Here is a 19199-nt window from a genome sequence, read left to right on the forward strand (position 1 = left end):
TGTTTAGTGCTACAGAGGTAGATCTGATTAGGATCAGTTTTAAACAGAAATGTTAGCAGCAGTGGGTAAAACAAAACTGCAAGTTGCTGTAAATTGCCTCCCTAAAATATCTGACATTTTCCTGTTTTTAAAATGTGTTGAAAAGGATGCTGGTGTGATAAAGCTGTATGTCAGCCACTCCTAATTGGTTAGAATGACACATTAGAGCAGTTTAACCAACAGAAACCTGCTTATTAAACAAAGAAAAGAATATAAATGTTGTTGCAGTTGAAATTCATGTGGAACCTCAGGTTTTTTACAATTACATATTATTTAATATAATATTTGTAAATGTGTCTGTGGCTGATGTGTTTGGAAGGAGTTCCTGAAACATCTAAATGGTCCAAATTATTGGGACTTTGAGGTAAATGCACCACCAGTTTAAACTCCGTTCTCTGCTCAGTAGTTTTCCACCATTCACATCTTCTTGCATGTATTTGATTCTCTGGCCATACCCACCATTTTGCTCTGCTGTGACTCCTGTCCCTTGCCAGTATTGTGTTGCGTAGATGTGTCTCTTGACTCACTCTGAGGCCATGTGCATGCCAGAAAAGCAGGAAGCTGCAAATGCCATATCTCCAATTGCACGTACAATAATGGAGCAAGATAATGGCTCTCAAATGATGCAGAGAGAGAACATGTGTGACTGTGAAGCCATTTGATAAAGAGGGGTTATGATAGCTGGGGGTGATGGCACCAGAGGAGCACATTCAGCTCCTATACATCCACTCCTGGACGCTTTGGTTGGATGCTTTTAGCTTTGTGCATGCATGTGTGTGTGAGAGAGAGCTTTGATGCATAAACTCCAACATCTCGCTCTTTGTTTTTTGAGCTCTTCCCCTGGGGGCAGTGAGGAGGGATGGTGGAGCAATGACTTTTTTTTCTCTATCTTTGCCAGAATTTGAATGTAAAGCAACAGTTTGCGTAACATGGCAACATAGTGATTAAAGCACAAACACAAACCAAAAAAGTGTTTTGTTTTTTTTCTCCATCCTTAGTCTCCCCAGCCCCTTTTTAATCTTGCATTGTGATTTCAGAGAGAGGTTATGCACTTCAATCAAGGTGGGTGAAAAACAAATTGATGATAAAAGCCTGACCTTTGTCTTTGGCTCTGTCTTATTGCTGCTGGGACATCGCTGAGGGGTTGATGGGAAACAAATGTCAAAACCAAAATGCCATTGCTCACTGAAGCACAACTAAAGAAGGACTTTGATATGTGTGACAGCATTTGCTTCTTGGGTAGTGCAGAACTTGAAATGTACCTTTTTGAATTGTTCTGCTTGAGCATGCTCGTTGTTGCTGCTTTCTTTTGTTTACTGCAGCGGTTGTTTCAGAGGGCATTGTGTGCACTTGCTGATCTGGATTTGTTAAGCACAGAAGCTGTGGGGTCCTGCTGTAACATTGCTTTGCTCCAGCCAGCCACCAGATCTCCTCCACTGCACCTCTAAGCACTACCACACACACACTTTCACGTACTAGACACCAGGCACTAGGATCACAGCCAAAATGCACAACGTGCCAGTGGCCACAGAGCATGCACACACTCATGTACATAAGACACACCAACACATTTAGGCTTACATAATCATGCATTCTAAGGGCAAAGAAAGCTGTGATCCTGGTTTATCTCACCCAGTCCAGGGCTACATTATATCCCAAACTAAATCCAAACTTAACAAGCACTAAAAGCCAAACGGGAGTCACCAGGTGTATAAATTCCAGGTGGCTATGATTTTCATTTACATTTTTCTTTTGTGAGATGACTTGAAAGTTTGGAGTTAGTTTCCATTGTGTGTCCTCCAGACGGTGTTCAGGGAGGAGAGGACAACAGAAGGAGCTCGGCACCGAGGTCAGGGTTGTCACTGTCTGAGAGGGACTGTGGAGGGCTGGCCTCAATGTGACCCACTTGTTTTGGCAGGAACACATTTTCCTCGACTGTATGGCCGGACTGACTAATGAACTTTCATGTATTCTGCTCAAGCCCCACCAAAAATAAAAAAAAATAAATAAATAAAAAGCCCATCTCATATTTATTCAGTAAGCTCCAGCATCTGGTGTAGTTTCATCTTCGACTCGGTTTGCATGTTGCATTTTAACTTTGCCAATGATCTGAAGGAAAAATAAGCAGATATTCACTTTTTATCTGCTTTGAAGGTTCTGTTCTAGTCAGGTTATGATCACGTTTCATTACTTTTATTCCTACATATAATGTTCGACCTTTTTTCTTTATTCAATAATCTCTACTTCTCCACAAATCAATTCTCTTTAATTAAATTTCATTAATGGTTCTCAATACATCGATGACACATTACAAAAGCTATAGATGACCTAATCTCAGCTAAACTTTATAAATCTATTGATTTGTCTCCAGAAACATAATTTGTGCAGTTTTCTTGTGCTAATGGATGTAAATAGAGAAACACAAGGCTGTCACCGAATTTAACTCAGGCATGTTTATCACATTTAATAAGCCCACATTTGAAGGTGGATGGGGCTGGAAAATGATTAAGTGAACATGAAGTTGTGGCAAAGCATGGAAAACGGTAAAGAATGTTTCACTTTTGTTGTGTAATTTCTTTACATTTCAGTACTTTGGAGTGTAATTTTCAGCCATTAAATTATATAAAAAAACATCTAAAATGTTGGTATTTGTCACTTATGCCTAAGAAAGTGTCAAATTATTCACATTTCCCTTTGTCTATTGATGTATTAGTTAATTTGTGCTCCCATATCTCCTTACTTTTCCATTAAAAGTAAAACATGCATAAGTTTACAACAATAGTACATGGTTAGATTTAAATGTGAAAAAACACACAGTCATGGTTGAAAAAGTAAACACTGACTTGTAGTTTCCTTCTGCTTTTAGTCAATGTTGCATCATAATTTAATAATTTTATTCCTGTCACATTATGATACAGGTGGGAAAGATAAAACAAAACAGGAAGAATTATGGAAATTGTATTTCTTTGTTTTTGTATGTATTTGTACGATTTGTCCATAAAGTTTACTTCTAAATGACTGCAGCACCTTAGACATCACTGCACTGAACACAACTAAAGACAATTTTAAGTAAATCAAAGTGCACATTTTACTAAATAAGCAGTAATAATGCACCTGCTTTGCATGTCAGCTAAAGCTTGATGACAAACCACATTCCCATTTCATAAACTTCTTCATGCATCGAAACAAGAAAATCTACAGTGAAATATAATAAAGTCCTCTCCCTGCAGATACTTCCTGTCAGAGTGCTCTGAAGCACTAAGCCAGGACACCGAGTGCATACAAGATTAACGTTTGCAAAGATCTCCTGGGTTCAAAGAAGATACGGATCAGTGCAATGATGGAGTGGTTGAGGGAAAAGGGGGAAAAAGTGAGCTGAAACACATCTTTTGACAGAGGCAGAGTAGGGATGCTTCCTGATTGTTTGCACTGACCCGTTGATCCACATTTCCAGGTCCCTTTAAGCTGTCATGAGCTTCCGGCTTGAAGTGTAGCTGTAATTGGCTAACTGTTTCTGCAACGTTTACTTTTCATTACGCTGATGTATTCATTACAGCCCTTTTTTTGTTGACCTTATCAATCTAAGTTTAATTTCTTGCAGACTCTTTTTTAATTACAACCCTCTCTCTTCTTCCCTATACCCCCCTCGGGAACTGTTTAGATTGCAACTATCGCCTGTTAAGATGTGGCACCCACCCGTACAGTTACAGTGGCGCACCATTGTCCGGTCAGAGATTAATCCAACGTTATCACGCCTACTGCCATGCTTAGATCCTCAAGTCAAATCCACGACTATCGGCTTAATTGGGAGTGAAATGGCGAAGTTTTTCCCCACTGAGCCAACAGTAAAGGCCATCAGAGCTTTACAGCTGTCACACTACCTGATTATATTAGCCAGGACATGGGTGATAACTGTATCCCTGTAATTAATTTGATTTAAAGATCAAAAAGGCAAAAGTACAAAAACATGGTTATTACTGAGCCGCAATCTGGTTTCTACATGGCAGACAACATAGAAGTACTACAAAAAAAATTTGCTGTATTATCATTGAAACAAATAAATACCATACAATTTCCAAATGTCTGTTCTGCCTCGGAGGCATTTAATAGAATTCAGCCAATTGCTTTCCCACTGTGTGACATGGTGGCCAAAGGTCATGATATTTGAATACCATCTCAGATCTAAATGGGCAAACATGGCCGTTCCATACGGGCAGTTTGTTCCGCCTGTTAACACATGAAACACAAAACAATCTGTTTGATTTAAGCTCTGGCCTTTAGATGTAAAAAGCCATTCGTATCTTTGCCAGCCAACAACTGGCAAAGATGCAAACAACTTAGGAGATGTACACCCCCCACCCATCCGCTCCATTCACAAACACAGGTTATTGTGTACCATTTACTGGGAGCTTAAGGAGGTTACACAAGGTGTTTGCTTTTAAAAATTGGGGTCACTCAGAGTGCAGTTTTTGTTGATGTTTTTTTAAGCGCTCATACTATTAGAGTCTGTCTGAAGCCTGAAGGTGTAGTAGTAGGTGAACATCACACAGTTCAATCAAGATATTAATGATGAAATCCTTTTATTAGTGGGGGGGAAAGGAAAAAAATACATTTTTTTTCTTTGGTTTCAACTTCAAAAATAAATGAGAAAGAAAAATTCAAACTATTTATTTTTTTTTTGCTATTTAGAGGACTTAGCATGTTTAGTTCTGACAGAAGTCACCCTGGTAGAGTATCAAGCTAACACTGAGAGTCAGAGCATCACTGTTTGCAGCCGTGGGTTTGATCCCAGTGATTGGCAGCGATATTTCTTCTTCTGACAGTTTGATGGGTTAATTTCTCCACTAACCATGCCGCCCTCCCTTACACCTCTGCTCAACTGCTGATAGCCACATTTCTCCAAGACGAAAGAAGCATATCATCCATGTCGATGTAATGACTCTGGGGCATGTCTCAAGCTGTCAATACATGAACCCCTTTCTGTTCAGATGACACTGGTGCCATGATTGTTACAAGTGGATAAGCCACAGTTATGGGTTAGGGGTGGAGTTAGTATGTGGGCAGTACCCCATTGAGATTCTGTGGTGATTACTGAAGGCTGACTCTCCTTTAGAGCTCTCATCAGTCCTGGTGAAAAAACATTTCATCCCACATGCAAACAGAGGAGCAAGGCTTTAAGATGTCATTAAATGGTAATTGTGAAGCCAGTCCAAGCCGATTGATGGGAAGATGCACTCACAAGGAGTCATCATCATGGGGATCATCAGTCTAAATTGCAATGTTGAATTGTCTTCCATGAGTCATTGCTGTGTGCTAGAAAAACTCTTCCTTTTGACTTTCCATGGAATTGTAGCTGCATTTCTACATATTTTTTTGTGTTCTTAATCACACAATAGAACATTTTGGTAAAGCTGAGGACAACCTTTGGCTCAGCCTGACACAACTAAGTAGTCACAGTGAGTGGCACACAGCACATTAAGGATTACAGGGTCAGTGGGGCTCCTAAGCTGTGACTAAACTGAAAATGAATTTAAGGGCAAGGATTTGCAATTCTCTCGACTCCCCATTAGCGATTGTGTTCAAACAGACTTATGACATGTATTACACATTTATTAGGGTAATGCATTTGTCTCAAGTTAAAGTAGATTAGTCTTTTTCATCATCAGTTTTTAGATTTATTTCTGTTTTGTCATGCGCAAGAGCAAATTATAGAAAAGCAATTTGTCTGAATTACGTGTTCCGTTGTGTCAATTCTTCTTTTTATCCAAATGACAACAAAAAAATCCCCCCAAAAAAAGTGTTTTTATTTTATTTATTTATTTATTTTTATTCTTCCCACAGGTCTGTACCTTTTAATTGTACTCGTGGGAAGCAAAGTAATGACACATAAAAATCAAGTTCCTTTACCTAAAAAAATCTGCATAGCAACATCAGCACAATACTGCCTATAATGGCACAGGCTGGCATTTAAGTCCAAATCCAGAGTCATTTTACCCCCTGCTGTTCTAACAAATTCATGCATATTTATCACGCCCAAATAGACTAATGTGTTCCCGTCTCTTCCCCTGTGAATGATCTCTTCTGACTTGTATCAGTGCTGTTAGCCATGCTTTCTCAGCTGGCACTCATGAATATGGATTCCTCTAGCGTTCAAGGTTTCACCTGGTGTGTGCTGTTAGCAAAAATATAATTACAAAACCAATGCAAAACCTACTTCTTTGTCCTCACAGTAACTTTAGTTACAATATCATCTGTTATGAGGGTATATAAGAGATTGTCATTCATGTGGCTTTTTTTACACTTCATGTTAATCTTCATGTTAATGCTACGAGCTAAAGAGCAAGACGACTAAATTTAAATTATACTTTTGAATCTTTTTTCTTCTTTTGGCCACTTTATTTGATGCTTTTAGTTATAAATTTCCTTTATTTGCCTATTATGTATTAGAATTATTCATGGCTTACTACTCTGGTCCCAGCTTAAGATAACTAGATCACTGAAGGCAGCTGTGAGCTGAATTGTCAGACCTCTGCAGCAGGTGGAATAAAGGTAATGGACAAAATCAATATAGGTCATCCTATGTTGTTCCTGCTGGACACTGATATGTCAGAAATTAAATTGTTGTTGTAATCTACATTAATCGAGCCTCTCTACAGACTTTTGTCAAGGCCCCCGGGCAACTGTAGAAGTCCCCCCCCCCCCCGTTAATCAGATCTTAAAAGCAGTGAAAGCAGATAGTTTAATTGTGCGGAAGTAATTGGATTAAAATTAAATAGTGGTTGCATTTGTTTGAAGGCCACAACATGTTAGTTGCACATTCACATTAAAAGTTAATAATGTTCAGTCACTTCCATTAGGGAGTGCATGTTTTAGCATTATCAGGAGGATTTTGCTGGAGTCCAGTGCATGATTCAAATTGTCTGTAACTATGATTGTTGATTTAGACCAAAGGAGAGTCCACACTGAATGGCTGTAATTACTGTTTTGTGCACTTCATCCATGAAAGTCCCAGGGGACGTTAAACTACAGTATTGCTTTGTCAGTTTCAATCCACGAACTTGACATTTACAGAGATAACATATACATGTAGTGTAGTGTAATGTAGTGCAGGGTTTCAGTCCTTTCTTAACACTCTTTTTTTCTTATTTTTCTTTTGGCTTTAAGATGGCAAACCTACTACACATTATTTTGTACTTGGCCACGCACAGTGCAGGGCCTGTTACTTAATTATAACTCTTAACCAGGTAAGGTGCTTGTGAACTTTGCTTTGACCCTGTGCTTTGAACCCTTCAAGGAAAAGCTTGAAAGGAGACAAGAACAAAAGAAAACAAAAAAGCTGATTTAGATTGTCTTGGAAACTAAGGTTGGAGGAGTTCTGATGGCATAATATGAATGTATGCTTTATGTTGGCTTGCCTTGTCTTTTACTGGGTTTTTAGTCAATGCCATTTACAAAGACTCCCTTCTATATATGATGTTAGTGCCTGTTCTAAAAGATAATTATTAAGGGCTCACATTATGTCAGAGAATATGATGCAAAGCAGAGTAACATACAAAAGGCAGGGACGATCATGAATTAGCATTTCCAGATTTCTCTCTATGTGGAATTGTTCTGAAAGTCTATACTTCCATTTAATACACAGATATGATGATCTGGCTGAAGACATGGACATTTACAAACAGTGTAGGTTAATGTATGCACATGTTAATATGTTTATGCACAAGTTAAGTATGTGTTCTGACTCAGAGAAGGTTGAACTTCATAAAGCATAATGTACCCCCTTTGTATACTGCCCACTTTTGTAGGCGCTATAAACAACACACTATATATAAATTTAAAGTGGCATATAATGATGGATTGGAGTTGCTGCTTAGGATCTTGAGATGGACTAGTTTGCTGGCATTAGTGTGTTCACTTGTGATGTTGTATTACGCAATCATATGTACATATGCATGTGTGGATTTGCAGACTCATATGCAGACCCTGCATTAAGTTCATTCAGGTTTTACTCTAGTATTTACAACCGTTGCCATTTTTGTCATGGTGAGCGGGAGGAAGAGGACCCAAAAGCAGACTGAAGAGGCAGGAGGCAGACAAGTGTAATGATCCAGGGTTTAATGTGTGTGACGAATAAACTTACAAAGACAAAAACACAAGAAAATTTACAAGGATCTGGCAAAGAGTAACTGAAACCAAGGGGTATAGAAAATACCTAATGAGGAGCAGGTGAAGTGAATGAGCTAATTAAACCAGGTGTGCTGAACAAGAAGTAAAGAGTACAGAACATACACAGGTGTGGTTCTACAAAATAAGACAAGAAACCAAAATACAGAAGAACAGAAACTAAGGAACACAAGTAAATCTGAAGCAAAAACCCATAAACAATGACAGTTTTGGCCTTTTTGTAAACCTGCAATTCTATGTATTTTTCTTTCCATTTATCTTTCTTTTTTGTACATGGACCTAAATGTGCCTTTAATAAAGTAAAAAATTACTTGCAGCTCATACTTTGCTTTTTCTCTCCACAGTGAATAAACACAAGCCCTGGATTGAGACATCATACCATGGGGTCATCACTGAAAACACTGACATCGTTCTGCTGGATCCTCCTCTGGTGGCCCTTGACAAAGATGCCCCAATCCCCTATGCAGGTAGGGTACATGTCAACCTTAACCCTTAAAATTCTGCTAGATCTCAGACAACAACTTCTCAAGATTGGTTTTGTAACTCTGTAGAGTAAATTATGATTAATAGCTTACCGTTTAGGCGATTTAGAGAAGTTTTCCTGGCATTTACATCCATGCATGTACAATCTAGCTACAAAATATAGCATTTATTCAGGGACTCTGTATTGGTGCCAAAAACCAGCTGAGTTGGAGTTGCAGGTAAATAACTAACCTCATTAATAAATAACTATAAATAGCAAAAAAATACCTGAAGGAAATGGTTTAAAAATGTAAATAGTTTCTGTGTGTTTGTTTCAATGATAATAGTAAGGTTGAGGATCCGACATGCATTTTTACATTAAAAACATAGGCAGACTAGAAATGGCTTGGAGTTGTAAGGGTTAAAATGGCTCTTGATGGGCTAAAGGTGGATAAACTTAGAGCACATACAGAAACACTTAGGTGCTTTCCTCCTCACTGGGAAGCATATCAGTGCAGTAGCTTTACTGTTTCCTCTGCACCACACTCTACTGTGAGCTTCACCCTTTTAATCTAATAATTCTCAGTCAGCGTGCATCATACAGGGATCCTATTTCCTCTTTATTTAGAGAGAAAAGTGGCCCAAATAAGCCTCATGGCGGCTAAGGACACTGCAGGAAATTTGAGGCAAACCGGATTAGATTCTTCCCACTTTGTGACCATTCCAGCTCATCCAAGGGGTGCCAGCTCTTGTGGGAGGACTTTAGCTGGAGGCTGTTGGCGACACCAGCCATCCCCTTTTCTGCCAGGCTGCTAATGTGGCCAAGGCCCCAGCATGGGGTTGCTGTGCCGGACTGAAACCCACTCACAGAGACCCTTAAAGCCAAGCTGGATCCATGGATGGAAGGAGAGAGTAGTGTGTAAAAAAAGAAATGAGTAAGATGAAGAAGAAGAAAGGAAAATTAAATCAGCGTATGCTTACAAATGCATTTTTTCATTGTTTGCCAGTCTGTGTGTGTATGTGTGCATGTGTGTGTGTGCATATGCTGTGGCATGGCCTGAGGGGCTCACTGTAATGGCCACCCAACAGAGAGAAAATGATGAGACAGTAGGGAGGGTAGCTGGCTGACCAGCTCATGCCCTCTGGCTCTTGATAGGCTGATAGCCACACATGGAGAACATGGACACACTTATACACAAAAAAACAGGTAGAGCACATGAGTATTCCTGCAATTCGAAGTTGAGAACACTGAGAGAGATGCCTCACTAAATTATTAATAAAAAAGAACAGTAATGTTACCTGTCTGTCTTATCACAGCATCCCTCTGCTTTCCCCTACTGTCTCTATCACTTGTCCTCTCTATTCTCTGGTTTTCCTGTCATCTCCACTTTCAACACACTTCCCCTCCATCCTTATGTCTGAGCAACTACCTCAAAAAGCCACACATCCACACTGCAGCAGCTTCCCCTCTTACTCTCCCCTGTATTACGACCTTGAGCCGGGCTGAAACAGATATCCAGTAATTATCTGAAGTGAGTCTTTTCTTCCTCCATCAAATTACTGGGGTGGAGTGGCAGAGCATGTGCACAGAAAGTGGTTAGGCCTCATTAATCAGGTCAACCAGGTTTTAATTACGGCACATTTTCTGTAAGACACGGACATCCAATGGCTGACTTGCAACAGTCACGCTGTTGAATTGAAGAGGTTGAGAAGTGTGATGAAGTGCATGACAATGGAGCCCACTGATACTGAGCACTTGAAATCAACTCAGAATTCAGATGAATTCAGCAAAGAAGACAACAAAACTAGCACATAGTCAGTCTTTCCCTGTTCTTCTTTCACATCATTTTAAACCTGCCCAATAATCCTCTCAGACTGCAGAGCAGGGTGCCATAGTCACTATAGTCACTGGTCTGGAACAACAGGAAATATGGCAGCGCTGTGTCTGAAAGCAGGCTTAGACTGACAACAGCCATCACAAACGTCAAACTTACCCAGACAGAGTGCCAGGAAGATTGAAAATCACAGGTATACTGTGCAAACTCCTTGTTTTATGCAAGGCTGTGTCTGACAAAATCCAATTGGTTTGCTCTTAGAAAGAAGTGCTCAATACAAACCACTTCATAGAAAAGAATTTGAGAAATTCTGATGGTAAAAATTTAGCTGTATTTCAATACAAAAATTTAGCTGTATTTCAATACTTTAGAAGAGTTTTTATTTTTCATATCCAAAACAAAAAGCAAACTTTTTCTGAAGGTTCTGCCTGTCACAGTACTTTATATTATTAGCTGACAAGCAGCTTGACAAAATCAGTCAATCATCAACTTGAGCATTTGCATTTCATTGAGAAGTAAACATGGGCTGATGTCAAAACTTGTCAAGGGAAAGTGAAAAGTACCTGAAATAAGGAATCAGAAACAAGTCTGTCACCAGAAAGACTGCACAGCCAAATGTAGGAAAGTAGGAAAAAAAATTGAGCATTTCATCAGTTTAGCTAATTATCCAAGTACATCAGTGGATGGCACCTGATCTCTGAGCAATTCCACATCAATTAATGGTTCAGCAGCTTCTTCTTTAAGCATCGAGTTGGCAAAATGTAAACAGTGCATTAATGTGCACTACGCTGCAGACCTTTGCTGACTTGTTTGCAAGATTCACCCTCAGCTCATTGTGTTCATGCTGTATCTGACTTGAATGAAGGCCATGTCATTGCTGCCTTCTTCTTTCCACAAGGGCTCTTGTCTGCTGCTTACTCTGCCTTGAGCCTTCCATACATGCACATGCACAATGGCAGACAGGTGCATTGTTCCAGTCTCAGGCTTTATATGTACCACTTAAAAATTAGGACTTGCCCTCAACATAGTTAAATGTGTCCAATCTGACTGGACTAAATGTAGGGGGTTTTCTCCATGTCTTAGGACAGAGAGGTCCCATAATACTCAGAGAGAGCACACCTCTGGCAAGCCATTGTTATTTATTTATTTATTTTTGCCAATGATTGGCATTAGTTTTTAAGTTAGACGCTATAGTGGTAAAATGAATCCTATCTCCCCATGGGCAGATGCAAACCTATGTCAAAACCCGGTGGTCACGTGACCAGGAACATCTTGCCAGTGAAACCAAACCCTGCATTTTACCAGTGACTATGTGCTACGGAAGCGTGGAGCTGTCACCCAAATAAAAAAAAAAAAATCGGACCTTATCACGTTATAACGTGATAAGTTTATTGTAATAACGTGAAACGTATCACGTTATAACGTGATACTTTATTGTAATACCGTGAAACGTATCACGTTATAACGTGATAAGTTTATTATAAGAACATAGCCTGTACTGTATGCAGATGTTGTTACGACCTATATTGGAGCAAAATACATTTTATGGAAAATATACTCATCAAGCAGAAACTTTTCAGTTCTTTTTGACAATGATTAATTGTTCAACTCTGGTTTATTGTTGTACAGAAATGTGGGACAGTTATGAGAAACACGTAGGTCACCTGCCTGCGCACAGTGAGACGGTGCGTGCCTGTGTGTCTGAATTGCCACAGAGCAGGCTTCCCCAACTTGGGACCTCTTGAGCCAGTGTCCTGCAGGTTTTCAGTATGTCCATACTGCAGCACACCTGACTCAAATAATGGGTCGTTAAGAGGCTGTGCACATCTGCATACAGTACAGGCTATGTTCTTATAATAAACTTATCACGTTATAACGTGATACGTTTCACGTTATTACAATAAACTTATCACGTTATAACGTGATACGTTTTACGTTTTTACAATAAACATATCACGTTATAACGTGATAGGTTTCACGTTATTACAATAAACTTATCACGTTATAACGTGATAGGTTTCACGTTATTACAATAAACTTATCACGTTATAACGTGATAGGTTTCACGTTATTACAATAAACTTATCACGTTATAACGTGATACGTTTTACGTTTTTACAATAAACATATCACGTTATAACGTGATAGGTTTCACGTTATTACAATAAACTTATCACGTTATAACGTGATACGTTTTACGTTTTTACAATAAACATATCACGTTATAACGTGATACGTTTTACGTTTTTACAATAAACATATCACGTTATAACGTGATAGGTTTCACGTTATTACAATAAACTTATCACGTTATAACGTGATACGTTTTACGTTTTTACAATAAACATATCACGTTATAACGTGATACGTTTTACGTTTTTACAATAAACATATCACGTTATAACGTGATAGGTTTCACGTTATTACAATAAACTTATCACGTTATAACGTGATACGTTTTACGTTATTACAATAAACTTATCACGTTATAACGTGATACGTTTTACGTTTTTACAATAAACATATCACGTTATAACGTGATAAGGTCCAATCTATTTTTTATTTGGGTGACAGCTCCACGCTTCCGTAATGTGCAACTTGTTCTCATAGTTTTAAGTTTTCTCCATCAGTTTTTCCCCTCAGTGTCAAGGCTAGAAAAAGATGCAAGCGAATCTAGCTGCATCTACAAAAACAACCATATGTTTTAAACAGTAATATCATAATAAATATTTTACTTACCAGTCACAAAATGATCTGAATGAATTGTTGACTATTTCGAAGGACGCTTGATAGCTGCTAGCCAGTTTTCACATCTTTCTGGGCTTTTATGTCTTTTTAATAAATAATAAATAATAATAAATAAATCTTTATTTGTATAGCACTTTTAAAAAACAACGTTTACAAAGTGCTGAACAGCACACAGTAAAGTAAGATAATAAAATCAACAAAGAAAAGACACATGCATGAGTACATGTTTTTGGTAGTTTGAAGAATGATCTCTTGTTGTCTGTGAAACAACTACGTTTAAGGCAACCTACAAGAACAAAACTTTTAAAACTACCAAAATCAAAGAAAAATCTATGAGGATCAATGCTGAAAATCCATTGGTGCTTTAGCACCCTTTTGTTTTCACAGATGTTACCAGATGTTTGCGCCTGCCCTGCGTCATGAAGAATCCTTTAAAAAGTTCCTGGATCCAGGCGGGGATCCAGATCACCCCCAAAATCTAATTACTTGTTTCTTATTCCATTTTGGAGATTTCCTGAAAATTTAACCACAATTCGTCCATTACATTTTGAGTTATGTTGCTAACAGACAAACAGAAAGACCAAGTCAACCTTGGCAGAGGTTATAAGATATCGGTTTCTAAAATAAAATAATAATACAAAAAAAGTGTTTCTGACTGAATATCGGTTTATATTTCTTTTTAATAATTATTAATTCATTAATTATTTTACCAACTAACTAACTAACTAACTAACTAACTAACTAACTAACTACATAAAAAAAAAAAAAAAATAAATACAAGGTTGGAAATGGTCATCTTTAAGTAATAGTATTCTGCTGTGAAACCAAGCATCCTAACATCCACCCGGCTGTTACTTTGACACATGTCACCTACCTTTTGCAGACAAGTCACCAAAACAGGAGAAACAGTTCACCTGGGCTGTAAATTAACACCCACCAACCTGCCAATCATATGTTGTAATTTATTTTGGTGGGTATATATGAAAACCTAATGTCCAGTTTTGCAGTTTGGCAGGTGATGAAATTGCCATTGGGACTTTTGATTGGCCGCTAACTTTAGGATTGTACCAGCCACATTGGCTGTGGATTTTATAAAGGTAGTTTAGAGCCTTGGTTTTCATCAGTATGACTCAAGACTTCTGCAGCTTCATTTTTTAAGTGATTTGGGTTAAATACCAGGTGATTGTGAGAAACAAAGTGATCTACCCATTTCAAGTAACTTCTAAAAGTAAATCCATTTTTTTGACATCAGAACTATAAATATTCTGGAAATTTTGCTATGCAGTTGGCTGATAATGAGAGAATAGGTTAACAGTCCATCAGGTTATTAAGCTGAAGTGGCTTTTTTAGGTGACTTCTACAACTCCACTGTTTTGAGTGGGCTTCTAAAGTGCTGGGTTAGCAAGGTTAATGGGCAAAAGCTGTGCTAAGTGCTGGTATTTGACACAGGCTAGCACATTGTCAGTCACTTCTGATTTTCCATTGCTGGCATACACACACACTGACAGCCATTCATTTTCTTGTCCTGTAACTTACTATTCATGCGTCAATCCTTTACTTTCCCATGTCCCCCGAGCCCTGGAGCTTACGCTTGGTGGCGAGCAAATGCCTCACAAGTGACCCTCAAAAACACAAAACACACTGCTCAAACAACAACACTGGCAGGTACGACAAGTTGGCAAAATGTCAAATCTCTCGCACACCTGAACACAATTACATTCACCTTTGTATATCTTTTAAGGTGTTTCAAAGCAAGCAAACAATTTTAGCTTTTTTTTTCTTTTTTTTTTTTTTACCATTTACTGCTTATTTAGAATGTATCTCATAAGAAAATAATAAACTACAATTAATTTTGGCCTTAAGAGAGGCCAATGGCCTCCCATTACCATCTTCCGTCACAAAGGAAAACAGATATGAGTAAGTGCAGGCTGCTTAATGTACTGTGATTAATTAGTCTCTGTCTGATTGGGAAAGAGGTCTTAAGCTGATTATGAAAAGTATATCATTAGCACAGTAGCTATAAACTTAGCACAGTGTCTAGGTGGAAAAGCAGCCCAGCATTTAATAACAAGACAGGAATGAAAATAGTTTGTTTGAAAGGAGGACTATATTGTGAGACTTTGAGATGAAATAATAAAATGAAACAAAATTATAAAGATTAAGTTTTGGAGTTAATATTTAAAACATTGCTTTACTTTGTCACAGTTGTCAACCATGAATCTGAATGAGTGTTTACGACTTGTGGAAATCTCCTGGGCTACGTCCTGGGACTACTTCTGTTTAATTTATAGCCCTTTCCCACTTCAGCCAACAACACATCACCCCAGTTTTGATTTTTCTCATTAAAATAGAGGGCAATTGAGGTCATGTTTAGTGTGGGTGGGGTTGTCTTAACAAGGCGACAAGTAAGTATTGTGAAGTCATTTCTTGCGACACACGGAACAGCAATGGAGGACATCAAGCTTGTGCTTTATGTGCTGATGGTTTACTGCCAATGTGGTTATCGCAGTTTCTAAGTTTTAAAGATGGTGGGGTCGACTGTCAGCTCTGTTTTTTTTTAAAAGCTGTAGAAAATTCTCTGGTGTGTTTCTATTTGTGCGTAGAAGTTGGTTGTCTGGTGATAGTTTAGCTTGAAAGGTCGTTGCTTCTATCTGTTGTGTTTTTGTCTCCTCTTTCTTTTTTCTGCTTAACACATGACCCCCAGTCCTCCATTTTGAAAGTAATCCAAAAAGTAGTAGTGATAATAATAATAATAATAATAATAATAATAATAATAATAATAATAATAATAATAATAATAATAACAATAATATAATAATAATATAATAATATCTTGGCTTGAGATTTAATTTCTATCTCCGAGGAGATAGAAACTGTAGTACTCAGCTGAATGTTCTTTGCAAAGTCTGGATTCCAACATTTGGCACATTTATGCAGACATGGTGGACACAGTCACTTACTAAAATGTGTCAGCATTGAGGGAACATTTTAAATAATCATGTCCAATATTACGTACATCTCCTCATGTTCTCCTTTATTTTTATTTATTTATTTTTTAATCTGTAGAATGGAAATGAGTTTTATTATCTGGCTGTACAACATTACACATTATGCACAGAGGCTTGTAGGGTTCACATACTGTAAATGCAAACCTGAAAAAAATGAACTCATCCTGTCAGTTAATCAGTTTTAACTGAATATTATTTTATTCATGCACAAAGTAACCTAAAAGTATACATGTTAAGTCAAAGATGGAGCCTTTTGACCCTTTCTATCTTTTTCAGCCATTCCTTGATCTGAATGGAAATTTCTAAGCACCATGTGACTGATTTAAATAAGGCAACAGTGTTTTTTTCTTTTTCTTTTTTTTAACAGGTGCTGCTGTGTCAGTTTCCTTAACACCATCTACTTCCAAACTGCTGCTTAAAACTGTGATTAAAAAGGAACAGATTTAAATAATTTTCTATCTAAAAATAATAAGAATTTTCCCACAAAGCTGGCAGATGCCTTGATCTATCTGGGCTTTCTGCTCAGGCTTTCCTACAACTCCTCTTTTAGTCATTTTGATTTTAGTTTGAACTGGAACAATGCATCACTATCTTTCCTCCTTCCTATGTACTCACATTCTTGTCTTATCTTGCTAAAATAATTTCTGCCTGTCAGATTTCATCCAGCTCCTGAATTCACAGTGATGCTCTTTATCTTACATAAGACACATCAGAGCGCGAGGTGATGCATCATTTTGCTACTTATGAGTGCTCTTTCTTTCTTTTCATTCTTTTTTTCCTAAAGAACACTATCTAATTACATCCACACCTGTTGTGCTTTATGAGTAGCCGGTGGCCAACAGATGGAACTGACAACATGAGGATTTAACTGCAAATATTGTAACACTGTTGAAGGTAGATGTTTTAAATTTGGTCTTCAAAGAGTATCTCATGGGAGCAGAGTTTTACCAGACAGGCTGGATGTTTTAAGGATTTTTAAAGATAAACGTATTCATGTAAAAATCTGTTTCCTGCAGCAAGATGCAAGATGGAAAAAAACTTTTAAGTAGAAAGAAAAAACAATCTTTTAGTACTGTTGTTTGTTGTTTATCCAATTTTAACAGAAAAAACAACAATTAGTAACTGACCAGAAGCTAACAATAAGACAAGTTTATTCCAATTTTGCTGTTGGTAATGTGTGGGCACATTTATAAGCCCTGTTTCAACCATCAGATCTGGGTCATGACACAGTGGTTTTGGTGCGGTTAGGTTCAATAAATCCTGATATCTGTTGCATTTCCACTTCCAACTGTACCCTTACCCAGTAGAGGATGTGTCAGCCAGAGAGCGATAGGATGCATCAGCTACGTAATTGCGTGACTTTATGGTGGCATTATGCCTTCCAACATATTATAACAAAGACAAACATCCAGCAGTTTGTGTTTGTTCTTTTTGGGGTGTGGCTATAAACAACAAAAAATCCAAAGTATGTTCAAACATGGTGCTCTTGCCGCTTTGTTCTTAGTGCCAAGTTGCACAGGAAGTGATTACGCTTTCAACCAATCAATGGATTGCAGGGTGTCAAGCTCCACCCTTTTGGGTCAGATTGGTACCCCAATGAAAGGGTCCCAAGAGTGAGCACAGGTTGGATCAGATATCGTAGCACCCATCCTATTTTATGGCAGTGGACATACAAAAAATGCATACCAACCCATCCTGTACTGGCCCAGACCCGTTTTTGGAAACAGAGCTTTATTTGTATGCTTCAGCCATATTGTACATTTTTCGAAAAGTAATAAGGATTGCATTTTCTATTTCAACTACCAAATTCATTTTGAGTTGAAAGGCACAGAAAGCATAATGACTATCTTGCTGCTGGTTTTCAAAATGCCTTATTCTCGGGCTTCAAGACAATGGAACAATCCCTCTGCCATTGTTCATGTAGTCATTTATTAATGAAGTACTGAAATGCAATCTGCTCCCTCACTGAACCACACAGATGAAGGGAGTAGTCCTTGTAATGAGATTTCTTTCAGCTCTTAGCTTTTTTTTTCTTTGTTGATGAGCTACAGAACAGGCATGCTCACTCTGTAATGTATTCTTTGTTCTTGTAAAGGGACGCTAAAATTTTAAAAAAGCATCCAATAGGTTATTTTGACTACAATTTAAAAGAATTTCCTGTCAATGGTATTTTGACCGGATTGAGAAAGTTGCCTTAGTGATGCAGCTGCTTTGAAAGCGAGACATGTAGTGTTACTGGAATAAGAAAACAATTTGTGTGGCTTTGACCTTCTGCACTCTTTCTCTAAAGTGCTGTTGACTCTGCACAGCTGTAAATCTGTTGCTTATTGTTGATGTTGTGATTTGGTTGATGCTGAAAATAGTTGTGGCTTTAACTGCTCCAAACTTTCAGATAGATTTGAAATTCATGATATTGTCAGAATTGTTTGACACAGGTTTAAATGAAACCTCTGTGAGAGGCCTTTAAACAATAAATCAAAAACTTCTACTGAAATACTCATATTCAGAGCTTATCCCTAATTAGCTATTGCTTTATATTAGGTCTAACAGCACTACTGCAACTTTACCATAGGGCGTATTCACTCCAGGATAGTCTTTTGGGGCTTGGTTTAATGAAATGTTGTACCGGTGCCTTGTCACAGCGGTGAGCAACAAAAACCACTTTATCCTTCTTATTTATGAAGATTCTGATAGTTTTCCAGCCTTACCTTTAGAGAAAGCTGTATGATGACCAACGCAGCACACAATTAACATTAACTCATCACGTGGAGGTGCATCTTATCGAGGGGGTTGTGGCTCAAAAAGTTTGAAAACCACTGCTTTGCATCATTTCCTCTCTTCAGTTCACAGGGTGGTTTGTTCACTTTCACACCAGCAAACCACACCAGAGTTCCCTTACAAGTGAACCGAGACCTCCAGTTTT

At 38.1% G+C, this 19199-nt stretch overlaps 1 protein-coding gene across 1 annotated transcript in view; it reads left to right on the forward strand.

Annotated features, from left to right (window-relative positions):
- LOC121646338 (calsyntenin-2-like) overlaps positions 1-19199 on the forward strand; it is a 311928-nt gene that overhangs the window by 98396 nt on the left and 194333 nt on the right. Inside the window, exon 2 of the mRNA XM_041995254.1 lies at positions 8568-8690. Coding sequence (XP_041851188.1) covers positions 8568-8690 — 123 coding nt within the window. The remainder of the gene's footprint in view (positions 1-8567; positions 8691-19199) is intronic.

Source organism: Melanotaenia boesemani, chromosome 9, assembly GCF_017639745.1.
Source record: "Melanotaenia boesemani isolate fMelBoe1 chromosome 9, fMelBoe1.pri, whole genome shotgun sequence".
In the NCBI taxonomy this organism is placed as follows: Eukaryota; Metazoa; Chordata; class Actinopteri; order Atheriniformes; family Melanotaeniidae; genus Melanotaenia; species Melanotaenia boesemani.